The sequence below is a fragment of the Malurus melanocephalus genome, unplaced genomic scaffold (genome assembly GCF_030028575.1).
Source record: "Malurus melanocephalus ecotype Western Australia unplaced genomic scaffold, MMel_1.1 scaffold_72, whole genome shotgun sequence".
Classification (NCBI taxonomy): Eukaryota; Metazoa; Chordata; class Aves; order Passeriformes; family Maluridae; genus Malurus; species Malurus melanocephalus.
Genome location: NW_026623304.1, coordinates 1,495,327 through 1,508,986, shown reverse-complemented (window position 1 = coordinate 1,508,986; position 13,660 = coordinate 1,495,327). Strand labels below are relative to the sequence as shown.

The following is a 13,660-nucleotide window of genomic DNA, read 5'->3' as shown; positions in this document are numbered from 1 at the left end:
GCTGCGCGGCCCGTGACGTCAGGCGCGCGTCTCGCGCGAGGCGCCCGCGCGCCTGGTGACGTCAGCGCAGGTCACCCTCGCGGCGCCCGCGCGCTCGGTGACGCCAGGCGCGCGCGTGCCGCGGTGTGGCGGCGGGTGCCCGTCCCGTCCCTGTCCCCGTCCCTGTCCCCGTCATGTTCCGCCTGGGCCCCGCGCTCCTGGCCCGCCTGGCCCGTGCTCGGCCCCGTGCCCCGCTGCGGCGGTGCGGGGCGGCGGCGGCGGCGGGCGGCGGYGAGGAGCAGGAGCGCTTCGTCTTCCTCGAGTACGAGATGGACCCGGCTGAGAAGGCGGCGGCGGCGGCGCTGCAGCGGGAGCGGAAGCTGAAGGCGCGGCGGGAGCGGCAGGCGCGGGCTGCGGCAGCGGCGGTGGTACCTGGGCTGGCCGACCCGTCGGTGCCTCCGAGCGGCGTGAGCTGCTCGGGCTGCGGGGCCGAGCTGCAGTGCGGGGACGGCGGCGCGCCGGGKTTCGTGCCGGCCGACAAGTACCGCGGGCTCGTGTCCGAGGGCCCCGCCGGCCTGCGCGGCGCCGTGTGCCAGCGGTGCTGGGCGCTGGCGCATCACGGGAGCGCCCTGCGGCTGCGGCTGCCGCCCGACGAGCACCGCCGCGTGGTGAGCGCCGCCCTGCGCCGCCCGCCGCGCCACGGCCGCGGGCCGCTGCTGCTCTACGTGCTGGACGTGATGGAGCTGCCCGACCCGGTGCTGCCGCAGCTGCCGGCGCTGCTGGGCCCCGACGTGCCCGCCGCGGGCGTGCTGGTGGTGGGCAACAAAGTGGACCTGCTGCCCGCAGACTGCCGCGGACACCTGGGGCGGCTGCGGCAGCGGGTGGCGGCGGCMTGCGAGCGGGCCGGGCTGCGGGGAGCCGCGCTGGTGGACATCCGCCTGGTGAGCGCCAAGACCGGCTTCGGCGTGGAGGGGCTGGTCAGCCGGCTGCAGCGCTCCTGGAAGTGCGCCGGCGATGTCTACCTGCTGGGCGCCACCAACTCCGGCAAGTCCACGCTTTTCAACACGCTGCTGCGCTCCGACTACTGCAAGTCCCGCGCCCTCGACATCATCGACAGGGCCACTGTGTCTCCCTGGCCAGGTCAGRGCGCCGCTCGGTTGTTGTACCATGGGTTATAGGGGATGAGGGGTGCACAGAAAGCAGCGAGCCGTGCGCCTCTGTGTTGCCCTCGTCCATCCCTGCACCAGGAGAACCTGTCACCAAAGGGGTATCTGCCACCCATGCCACCACTGTGATGGGCAGCAAGCTCCAGAGGTGTGCCCTGCTTTGAATTGTCACTTGTGAGGAGTGGTGAGGGAGCTGGGGTTGTTAAAGGAGGCTCAGGGGAGACACCATCATTATCTATAACTATCTGAAAGAAGATTGTAGCCAGGTGAGGGTCTGTCTCTTCTCCCAGGCAGCTGGAAGAGGAGAAGAGGGCATTAGTGTTAAGCTGCACCCGGGGAGGTTTAGGCTGGTTATTAGAAGGAATCTGTTCACAGAAGGGGTGATTAGGCATTGGAATGGTCTGCCCAGRGAAATGGTGKAGTCACTGTCCCTGGAAGTGTTCAAGGAAAGATTGGATATGTCACTCAGTGCTGTGGTCTAGTTGACATGGCAATGTTTGGCTGTAGATTGGACTCTGTTCGCAGAGGTCTTTTCCAACTTAATTGATTCTGTGATTCCTCAGGGCAGCAGGAGTGGGATGCATGTGCTGAGGGTGCTGTGCATCCTGTAGCATTAAGTGCTCTGGTAAACCAGAGTGGGTCTGTGTGCACCCCTGCCAGTGAGGATGGCACCTGATCTGCATGCCCTGCCGTGTTCCTATCCATTGCAAGTGCCCTCCAGTCCAGAGAAACCTGGAGGTGGGGTGGTGAGCACTGTAGGCCAAACCAAGCTGTCTGGAGGTGAGACTTCCCTGGGTGGTACTAAGTCAGCCTCAGCACCACTCAGCTTTGAGACCCTTTCATTCAAACTATAAGTGAGAACAGGCCTTAAGCAGGTAAATAGCTTATATTTGCTACCCTGATATGGGAGGCTAGTATGTTATGGGAGCAGGTGTAGTTCCACCTCTGACTTTCTGGGTTTCACCAAAAAGCTGGAAAAGCAGTTTGTTTTTCATCTTGTTTCTCAGAGCTTAAAGGTACCAGGTAGTCAGAGACGCAAACATGCCCTCTGTTTTTTTTTTTTTTTTCCAGGAACAACACTGAATCTGTTGAAATTTCCGATTATTAACCCTACCTGTGACAGGATATTCCGAAGGCAGGAGAGGCTAAAAGAAGAAGCAACGAAAACAGAAGATGAGCTAAGCAGTGAAGAAAAAAAGTACCTTAATCAACTTAAAAAGCAAGGTTACTTAGTTGGTGAGTATTACCTAATTAATGGTTTTATCTTTCTTCCCCTAATGAAAATACTACATTACACAAAGGACTGTTAACTCCTTAGCTTGCTTTAGAATCCAGCTGTTTTTTTATTTCTTCCTACTCTGAATTTATTTCCATTTAATTAGGGAGAAGATTGTCTGCAGAAATGCTATCCGTAGAAGCAATAACAAATTTCCAAACATTCATTAAAATTATTTTGACCAGTGTTTTCTTCTGTATTAATGGGGGAAAGACCTCTTATCTCCTCTATGAGCAGCATTATTAGTTCTTCTCTTGAATAGTTACTTGTCAGCTGCTGTAGTAGCAGAGGGTTCCTCTGTACAATGCATCTCCTATCTGAACTAGGTTGGCAAATTCTGATGGCTGAGTAATTTGCAAGAATATCACACTATGGCCTATCTCTTGTTCCGAAATAAAGAGAATAAGTTGAGTTTTTAAATAATCATGTTTGGACTGCATGCCACAGGGGCCACATACATTTTAGTATGTATTCCAAAGAGGGTGGTGCCAGAAGATAGCTCTGGTTTTCAAGTAGTTTTGTGTTTGGCACAGTCTAAGGCACTGAAAAAAGAAGACAGCCTGCTTCACCGTAAATCGGGAATAATGGAGTGTCTCTGATCTGGTCCCTGCTAATATTTTGAAGGCTGAGGAGTGCTAAGCAAGAATTACAGAAGAGATTTTTTACCATTTTGGCTTTTGAACACAAATTTCTGGCCACTTAGTGTCTTTATCACTTTTATATTACCAATGTGTATCTCTTTTAAGATGGGAAAGGGCAGATGGTGTTTGAAGGAAAGGCAAATTAATAAATTCATTACCAGGAAACCTTTTATTTTAATCCAGGAAGAGTTGGAAGAACATTTCAGGGGCAGAAATCTAGCTCTGAGATTGAGTTTGACCCTGACATGCTCTCCTACAGCATGGATGAAGATCCCAGTTGTTCCCCTAAGAAGCAGGAGAAAAGGGAGGAGTTCACACACAATGAAGTGAAGGATGCTCGGTGGTGTTTTGACACTCCAGGAATTGTGAAAGAAGACTGTGTAGGTACTCTGTGGTGCTGTGTTACAGGATGATGGGGTTTGGGAGGACTGCTGTGCCGTAGCTGTGTCTATGGGAGAGTATTTCTGCTGTAGTCCTGGCATTAAGATTCTTCTGGTTTGGGAACTGTATTAAGGTATAGTTTGTATTTATGTGGGAGGGGTTCATGTGGTAATGCTGTTGCATTTCTGAACAGTGCAATACTGCCAGCTTTGCAAAGAAGCTGGAGGACTGTATCACCAAGCTTTCATAACCTCTGAATGAAGGGAAGTTAGCAAAAGTGCTCTTGGTTTATGCCAGCATCACCCAATGAAGCTGGCGCTTTTACAGCTCTCCCAGCATACTGAAAAAGGTGGTGCTTAGGAGGACCTGAGTTGTGTGACTGAACCAAATATTAGAGAAACATTCTCCTGAAGCAAGCAGTGTTCCTGCTACTAACCCCAATACGTGAGACCTTTGTCAATGTTTCGGTAGAGCCGTGCCCTACTGAAGCCAGTGCTGACAAAGTGCACAAGGCCAAACCAGGTGTATTTTGATTTTTGATCACTTTAATACTCATGCAGGGCTGCAGGTCATCTTTTGGGGAAGCTAAAAAAAGTACGGGGAGACAGGAAAGTTCTGAAGAGAAAGAAGTGCAAGAACTATGCTGAGACTTCACAGCTCAAATGCAGGTGCTGCTTTTTGGAACACTAGAAGACTTCTGGTTTTCTAGTGATATGTTTGCCAAACCATAACCTGCTTTACTGTGGCACTTAGGTCTTTTACAACCAGTATAAAAACAGGCATCAGTTTAGAGACCTGGTTTGGTATCTTGAGATTGTGCATGTTCTTCCCCTCTTCTGGAGTTGAATATGTGTGTAAAATACTTGCTGCATCCAGAAATACTTGCTGCTGTTTCTAATTCTTATTATCCTTGTTGTGTCTTTGGTGAGCTCCATGCCAAGTTTCAGATCAAAATTTGTTGCTGCAGTCGGTGTTCAGTCTGAATGGAGGACCAGCAGGTTGTCTATGTGGCCGATTTTGGCAGGGGAGATTCTTCCTGTTTCTCACTTACTATGTGGACCAAAATTGAGCTGTTGAGCCAGATGTTTTTGGCGCTGCTTTACTTGGTCTTGTTCCTCTCTCAATATAATGCCAATACTAATGTCATTGTCCCCATTGAAACATCTGAAATGAGTTACGACAATTTATTTTGCAGGTTTTGAATCTCCTGACAGAGAAGGAAGTAAAGCTGGTTTTGCCATCACATGCCATTATTCCACGGACCTTCATTCTCAAGCCAGGAATGGTTTTGTTTTTAGCAGCCTTGGGACGTATAGACTACTTAGAGGTAAGGGAAGAAAGGATTTTGGGAGCAGCTGATGCATCTCCTACAATAGTACCAGACATAAAAGGATTTCTGGGTAGCTTTCCCAGATCCTTTCTTTGCTGCTTTGGTGATGAGTCTGTTAATAAAACACTGCATAAAGTCAGAATGCCTTGAGATGGGCAGTTGAAAGGTTGGTTACTTGTTAGCAGCATTCTATATTGTATAGTATATAATGGGAACTACTTTTGAATGCTGACGAACATCTTTAGTTTGATGTGCTTCCCATGACATACAAAGAGGATGAGGGAGGGAGGAGAATATCAGAATTAACTGGGAATATAGGTGAGTTTCCTCATTTCTGTGTTTTGTGAAAGCTGTCTGCCAAAAGTGAAAAGCATAGACATTTTTCTTTCCTGACACAGACCTCTAAAGAATTTGCCAGAGGAAGCAATTAATTCCACATGTATTTCAGTTTCTGTAAAAAATATTTTGCAAAGGTCTTATGTCCTCCCCCACCAATAATTTCTTCCATTCATTAAAAATCCTGTGCCATACACCTTTATTCAAGTGTGTGGAGTTCACCTCCCATGATGTTTCCTCTGGAAGGGGCAGTTTCTTCCAGACAGACATTATTATAAGTCCTAGATCTTTTTTCTCAGCATCTTGCCCTGTTTTGGGGGTGTTCATGGCTATTCCTCTGTTTCAGTCTGCTTTCCAGGATTGCTGTAGAAATGTTGAATTGGTGCTTTGCTATGGACACTCTTGACTATCGGGAATAAAACAAGAAAGGTGGAAGGGGCAGGATTCTGTAAAGTGACAAAGGTACCAGTGTGGCAGGAGCCCACATCAATGCATCAGTCTTGTGTATTTCTTTCTCCTGAGATCATGAATGAGGGCAGTTGTACTTAAATCATGACAGAAGCTCCTGCCTCAGCTCGGACCTTTGAACTTGAAGGAATTGCTGCACTTGGGTTTCCTTATTTCCAGCTGCTAGCAGTGTTTGGAGGGGTCTCTCCCCTCTCTGACCTTGTCTGCTCTGCCTGCAAATGTGATGGGAGTGCCTGCTGAAATTGCTCCAGTCTTTGCATAGCTTGAGAGCAGCTGGAACTAAGTACTGTTCATTGAGATGTGTGTGTTAGAAATATAGAGTGATAGAAGAATCACCAGGCCAATTGTGCAAACATTCTGAATAATCACACTGAGCTTGTTCTTGTGAATGAAACAAGAGCAAAGAGCTCTCTTGGATGATTTTCCTGAGTTGAGCAGCTATGATGGCAGTAGATGTGGCATTTGGGGGTGCTTTGAGGCAGGGTGGTGAACCTGTGAGTGCTTCTTTCTGGAAGCTCAGCTCCCCAGTTTATATAGAAACCCTGGCTGCTCTCATTGGCAGAGGCAAGGACCTTTTGGACAGGGAGGGGACATGAGACAGGTTTTCAACATACAGTAAAGAAATAGGAGAGAGCAATTCCAGATTGCTTTTATCATAATTAACATCCTTTTGATTTTTATTTCAGGGAAAAAAGCCTGCCTGGTTTTCTGTCTTGGCTTCTAACCTGTTGCCAGTCCATGTTACTATGCTGAGTGATGCAGATGCTGTCTATGAGAAGCACGCAGCCCAAGAGTTCCTAAAGGTGAGTGGGGGTGCTGGGGGCAGCCTGTGGCTGCAGGTAGGCAGGACCCCTGTCTGGGGCACAACTGACAGGGAACATCCACATCAGGAGTTGAGGACTTCTGCAGTGTGGAGCAGTCTTGCACAGACTGCATGGCTGAGATGTTTTAGGAGAAAGCACTCAAGGTGATGGCTTTTCAGCAGTTTCTGTTTCTAGCTGGTAAGATTTGCAGTGCTCTGCTCTCTGATACTTAGATCTTTTTGAACAGCCTTAAAGTGCAAGCAGCAGCAGGGATATTTTCCATGGCAAACCTTCACGGTGGGTTTTCAGAACAGATTGCAGCTGAAAAATTTACCCTTCTTATTCTTTCCTTTCTGGATCTTCTGCACGTGTCTTCACCTCTTGGTGGTCTGACTTTTTTCTTGGTATGGCAATGTTCTTTGTAGCACTTGCAAACTGATGTGAGATGGGGTGAGCTGTCCCCATCCTGGCATTTCCATTCCTGTGCAAATAGAGAACAAGTGCTGCCACTCACATCAAGGCAGCTGGCCTGATCCACCATCTGTGTCCTGAGGTGGGAACTCCATCTTTGCTGACATCCTACCATCCAGGGTTCCTCTGGATGTGATCCTAAATCTGTTCTGGCAAACCTGAAAGAACTCTTCTAGGTTTTTCAAACTGGCTTTTAATTGCCTAACAAGTTAATGTCTTAATTCTCCCTTGTGCCTTGCTTGCCAGTTTGAGGTAGGAGTGCTGAAGCATGTCTTGACTGTTAAATCTTTTCTCCGTGTTTTAATCTCAGGTTCCCATGGGTGGGGAAGAGAGAATGAAAGAGTTCCCCCCACTTGTGCCTCAGGATATTACACTGACAGGAATTGGTACCACTGAGGCAGTTGCAGATATCAAGCTTTCCTCTGCAGGTAATTTATTATTTCTTCATTAGTTTGCATTGCAGGGTCTGCATCCTAGAAACATTGATGGGAAGAGGCCTCTGAAGGGGTGAAGCTGTATGTCCTGCTCAGAGCAGGACTTTCAACAACACAGAATCGTAGCAGCCATTACTGTCCAGCTGAAGCTTGGCAGCCTCCAAGAATGGAGATAGACAGCCGTGCTTGTACAGGATGGCAGCATTGAAATACTTTATGCTCTGGCTGCTGTACAGGTTCTACAGCATCAGGATTGGCTGTGACATTGTCAGCTGTGCAGGTGAGAGGGAAAGGGATGTTGATTGCAAAGATTCATTCTGGTGGTTTTGGTAGTTCCACCATCCCTATTCAGTTTACCAGGAAAGAGCTGTGTCTAGGAAGAGGAAGTTGTAGCTTTAGGTGCTGCCTTCTCTTGGGAAAGGGCTGGATATGGACTTTGAGCTTGATTTCTCAAGCAACCACACATGGGTAGCTCAGGTTCATAAGCAGTAGTTTGTGTCAGAACTTTGTTTTGATCCAAGGGACTTTGTTCCTCACTGTCCATATTCTCTTTGGCTGTGCAGGCTGGGTGGCAGTGACGGCTCACGCGGAAGAGGAATTGCAGCTCCGAGCCTACACTCCCAAGGGCACTGCGTTGGTGGTGCGGGAGCCACCCCTTCTGCCTTACATCAGTGCCATCAGAGGGGTCCGGATCCCGGGCACTCCTGCCTACAGGACCAAAAAGCCTCCCTCCTTTGTGGAAAACTTGAGAACCACGGGAAGCAGATAGTGCTGCTCATCATCCGAGCAAGGCAGAAGACAGAGCAGCCCCTGAAGAACCTTGTGGCTTATTGGTGTTCAGAAAACCTTGCACTCATTTTTAGAGGCCAACGGGCATATTTTGGAAAGCAGGTCTGGGGGTAGCTCCACATCTGATCCAGCTGCTGAACTGCAGCTGCTTTGAATGAACTGAGTGGCTGAGACTTCATTGTGGGAGGGGAAATAGCTTCTCCATGGGATGTGTCAGTATTAGACAGGCAGATTCCTTTACCTGTCCCCTCTTGAAATATGGGATGGAAACTCACCCGCGTGACCTGGTCTTGAAATATGGGATGGAAACTCACCCGCGTGACCTGGTCTGACTTTGCTGCTCATAGAGTGTGTGGTTTCCTGCACTTCAGGTGTTTCCATGATTAGGGGAGGGAGAGAGTGAGAAGGAGCAGGGAATGCTCCAGTATGGGTGATATCCCACAGCCCTCCCAGTGGCTGATACGGATTGAGCAATATCGACCAGAAGTTGTGTCCTTTCTCTCCTTCAGCACCTGAGGTAGATCAGGATGTGCAGTATCACAGGAAAAGTGAATTGATGAAATGCAGGTCTGCTCATGTGCCTGAAGAGGAAACTGCAAATCTCTACTTGGATTTGGTTTCTGTAACTTGGGTAAAGTTTTTTGAACCAAGGGTGTAGAATAAAACTTTTCAAAGACACTCTTTTGTGTCCTAGTTGACAAAAGCACTCATTTTATGGCTAAATACATGAAAGCTCCAGCACAATAATAAATGTGCTTGATCTTCCAAAGACAGGCAGAGTGAGAGACACATGGACAGCCAGTCTGCTGAAAAAGAGGCAAAAAAAGAGATTATCTTCTAATCTCCTTACCATTTCCCTGATGTTTTCCCCCGTCAGTCTGTCACTCCCCAGAGGTGGCTCTGCTGTCCTTGAGTCCTTGGCTGTTGTCCTAAAGAAACCTAGATGATTAACAGACATTGGCTCAATCAGCATCCTCTTCTCACCATTGCTACCTGTGGGATGTCGTGGCATTCCTTTAGGGAAACCTGTCCTTTTGCCTTGCTCTTTGTTTCCCCACATTTTCAGCCCAGACTCACTCCCTGGGAGTCCACCCACTCCTGTCCACAGCACCTGCCCTAGCACCCGCTATTGTCACGGCCGGGGCCTCCTGCTGAGGCATTTGCCATTCTCTGCCACTTCACCTCTTCCTCGCCCTGCTCTGCTGACTCCTTCCCTGCTTCCCACTCTGGGGTCTGGTGAGATGGGGTGGGCCAAGCAGGGCCACTGGTTTGAGAAATGCTAGGTGCCCTGGGGTTTGAGGTTCAGCATTGTCCTGAGGGAAGTTCCCTGTCCTTCCTGGTGACTGCCCAGTTCTCCCGGTGTAGGAGGACAGTTGTTTATGAGGGTCAGTCTGCTGTCAGTGAACACAGGGACTGTGATTCACAGATGTTCACTGTGCCTGTAGGCTGCAGTGGAGTCTCTGCTGTGCACTGCACTGGGAACACCCTCACCCAGCTCTGCCAGGTGAATCTTACTCCTTGGCCATCAGTGGGGATGGAGCTTACTGAGCTCCCTGCATATGTGAAACGATGGGTCCTGTGAAGTGAGAACTGGAGCATACAATCAATTTGTGCCAAGGAGAGAAGAGCTGGTGGTACGGTTTCTATCAGTTGTTTCCTGCAGGATTACAAGCTGGATAGTTTTGAAGAGGATGGAAAGAGGAGGTGAGAGCCCAGCCAATGAGGCCCTGTTTCTGCTGGAGGCAATGAAGAGGGTATGCTGTCATCATGGGCTGCAGCCTTCCTGACCCGTCAGGGTGTGTTTGCTTGGTGGGCTCTGAGGCTCTTCATGCCTCAGCAAACGCTGGTGGGGTGGATCTCTGGAAGAGCAGGCTCAGGCGTGATGGGAAAGGCTGCTTGGTGCATATTGCTTCATGGTTACAGCTGCTGATTCATGTTCACTGTTGGAAGTGCTGTGATTCTGTGGCCCCACACTTGATGTTTGCAAGACAATGATCTTTCTCTCTTCTGACTGTGTCTGCTATAGGATATTCTGGAGTGGGAAGTTGTCTTGTGATCAGGCCTGTGGAGGGATTGATTTGGTATCAGCCCTCATCCCAGTATCCTTCCCAGATTGAGTTGATGTGCTGTAGGAGTGAAACCAAAGCACAGTATTACAGAGTGTGGAGGTTGGAAGGGACCTGGAGACCATCTGGTCTAACATCTGCTCAAGCAGGTGCACCTAGAGCAGGCTAGGTGGATTTTGGGTGGGAATAGGGCAATAAAGGGGTGAAGTTTGCATTCACTCTCTGCCCAGTGCTGTGCTTTTTGCCATTTCTGGATGTAAATAAAAAGCCTCCTGTACATTAGATAAAATATGCCATCCTCACCTTGACTTATGAGGAAGTATTTTCTAGTTCTTTCTACAAGAAGAATAATTTACTATGGCAGCATGTTCCTCACTGCCCAGGCTGTGCCTCACACAGCTCTCCTGTTTTCCTTCTGTTTCTTTGTTGTGAAAGCCAGCACATGTGTGGCCACTCCTAGGGTGTGCTTGGCAAGCATCAGAGCAGACAGCAAGCTCCAGAATGTGTTTTTTCCAGCATGGATATATGGGACTGTAGCTGTCTTCCTGGCTGGATTTCTTTATGCTGCTGGCAGGCCTCATGTTTAGCTGCCAAAATAACTGAAGGAGTTGCCAACAGGACTGGTGTGAGGATTATCTGTTTTAGCTGTGCTAATCTTCACAATGCTGTGATTTTCAATTTCCCCTTCATAAGGAGAAAAAACATCATATTTAAATTTTTTACGAACAAGATTCTCAAAGCTGTTTTTTTAAGAGATTCTTTTTGAAGTGGCTTTTGTGGTGATGGAAGAGGAAGTGCCATATTTATCTCAACACACAGAGCAAACCAACCCCTGTACAAACTCTGCCCATTCTTTTTGAGCAGGCCATGGATTTATCAAGTCACTTCCTTGACTTGTTCATAGCTAAATGCGAGAGTGGTATCACTTCCTGCATTTCTTCAAGATTGGGTATCTTAAACATTTTTAATAACTTTATGTGTCTGGAAACAGCATGAGCAAGTTATGTTGTTTATGTCTTAAGCAAGAATACTGAGAAGAATGCAAAAGAGTACTGAAACAGGGACCTCTGCATCCATGTACCAATCCAAACTTCTTGGATGTTTTACATGCATCAGATGGTGGTGAGAGAGGAAGAACATCAAGATCTGCCAGAGCTGCCAGCTTAATATCATAACCCAAAATCAGGTGAGGGTATTGAAAGATACCAAAGTGACATCTATTCCTTTTCATCCTTGGCTGTAGGACAGGTGTGTGAATGAGGTACATCATGAAAAGGGACTCGTAGACAGCACTTCCCCTCTACACTTCAGAGGTCAGAAAGGCACTGTAGCTTTTTGAGGCAAAAGCCACTGTAATGTTCTTGTGGGGGTGGTGCAGTTCTGCAGTGCCTGAATTCAGAGCTGTGCTTACTGGCCACGAGAGAATCCATGATTTCTGCATGTCTAACTTCCAGCTTAGAAGTGTCTTTGGTACTGGTTTCCATAAAAACATCCATTGCTGAGCATAATAGTCATGGGCTGCAGGGGTGAATACCCCTGGCTCTGTCTTTTAGCTTTGAAAAGTTCTCACACATTTGGTGGCTTTAGTCCTTCCTGGAGCACTGCCTGGGGTGGTGTCACTTCATTCCCAATGTGAAACAGACTGTAATTTGCACAGACTGTTCCTCAAATTTTTATAGAAGCATAAAAGTTGGGATATGTTTTCATCATGAAGAAAGAGTAAAAAGAGCAAGAACTTCAAATGCTCGAAAAGTGAAGAAGAGGGGGAAGCTGGAGCAAATAGAAAAAAAGTAAGTAGCAGAAACTGGTTAAAAGAGGACTGCATTAAGAGAGAACAAGTTTTAAACTTCATGGTCTTATATGCAAATCTCACCATAAAAGCATTTTAAAACTAGGGACTGGACTTTGTGGCCCACCAACACCAGTTCTGGAATGAGGTACAATTGACAAATGGTATAGAAACACAGGGATATGTAAACAGCTACTGGTTTTTTGTTGTTAGTTTTTTTTTTTTTTTTTTTTTTCCACAAAACTATCAAAAATCTGTCCACGGAGATCAAATATTGCACCTCTGTGATCTGATGTATGCTCCACAACCAGAAGCACAAAAGGAAATATACTACATTCGTTTTAAGGGTACACTTGAATTTAGCAAGCAATTCTTGAGATTAGAAACCATACCTTTGCACATTTACACATTTGCTGATTTAAAATAAAAATGTAACTACAAAATTAGTCCTAATTTTCACCTGTGCACAGTAGATGGTACTGCATTTAGTCTGAAATTAGTAAACAGGTATATAGTCACATGAATTTTGACATTTTAAATGAAGCTATTTGCAGTTATGGAAGTGAGAGAGGTTTTATTCTACATCTGTAGAACATTTGGTGTGGCTTTGGTTTATTTGTCTGTAAGATGAGAATAAAAGCACTTCAACAGTACGTCTGTATTTGCAAAATAAGCACATTTAATTTTAGAAAAAACACTCACAGTGAAGTGAGGGAAGCCTGACATTACTTTCTTCTAAAAGTCAAGGCAGGCAAAGTTAGAGGTTAGAAGCAGGCCCTTGAGATTGCAAATGTCAGATTTGCCCAAACCTTAATAAAATCTTGCAAATACAAAATATGTTGTAAACATTAACAATGGGACAAGAAAATAATATATCAAATTCACATGGAAAATTTCTAAAAACTTGTTGAACATCTCAGAGTTATGACAAGCAGAGGAAATATGAGACAAGGGAGAAAATAAGAAAAAAATATAAAAACATGGTGTCTACCAGGTCAACCTCACTGACATGCTGCTCCTACTTCATTACTCTATGGGGTGAGGGGACCCACAGGCACAGCTTTGAGAATATTCCTCCTTTTTGTCCAAAACTATGTAGAGAAAATTTCGAGAAGTAAAGGAAATTCCTCCAAATGTGTATTAGGAGGCATTTCAGACAGCATGAATACATCCAAGTCTTTTAAATTAGGACCTTAGAGGACATTTTTCTCCTGTTGTGAACTAGCTGGGAAAAATACCTTTGACAAGAACTCACCAGGCAATTAAGTGACACAGGGTTCAGTAGGAACAATTAAAGGCTTATCTGCACTGACAAAAAATCTGACAGATTTTAAGGGTAGAGCTTTTTGGCTAAAACTGTAGTGGGGAGGCAAATGTTTTTAAATTTGAGTGTCCAATCTTTATGAATCCAGTAAGCATTTTGAAAATAATCATTTGACATGCATGTTACAACACACCCAGTTGTCACTGGGCTTTGTGCACTCTGGGCTCCCTCCATGGAACTCTTGGACTTGTGGTCATATCTGTGTAGTATCTCCCAAAACTACTTTTGTGATAATACCCAATTCAACCTTTTTAAATGAACATGTGGCACTTTGAAGTGCTGTGGTAGTCGGTATTGCTGAGTATGGCAGTCCTCCCTGCCATAAAAAGGAATGAGTGTGTTTCAGGATGAGGGGAATGGCAGACTGCCCCTTGGTTTATTGATGGCAGTCCTGTTTTTTGAGAAGC

At 46.9% G+C, this 13,660-nt stretch overlaps 1 protein-coding gene across 1 annotated transcript; it reads left to right on the top strand.

The window, feature by feature from the left end:
- The first annotated feature begins 153 nt into the window (after positions 1 to 153).
- NOA1 (nitric oxide associated 1) lies at positions 154 to 8,433 on the top strand. The gene is made up of 7 exons (XM_057366830.1): positions 154 to 1,119; positions 2,217 to 2,381; positions 3,246 to 3,442; positions 4,639 to 4,770; positions 6,264 to 6,380; positions 7,162 to 7,279; positions 7,849 to 8,433. The coding sequence occupies exons 1-7, from the start codon at positions 174 to 176 to the stop codon at positions 8,052 to 8,054; spliced, it is 1,881 nt and encodes a 626-aa protein (XP_057222813.1). The 5' UTR covers positions 154 to 173; the 3' UTR covers positions 8,055 to 8,433.
- Positions 8,434 to 13,660: the final 5,227 nt, after the last annotated feature.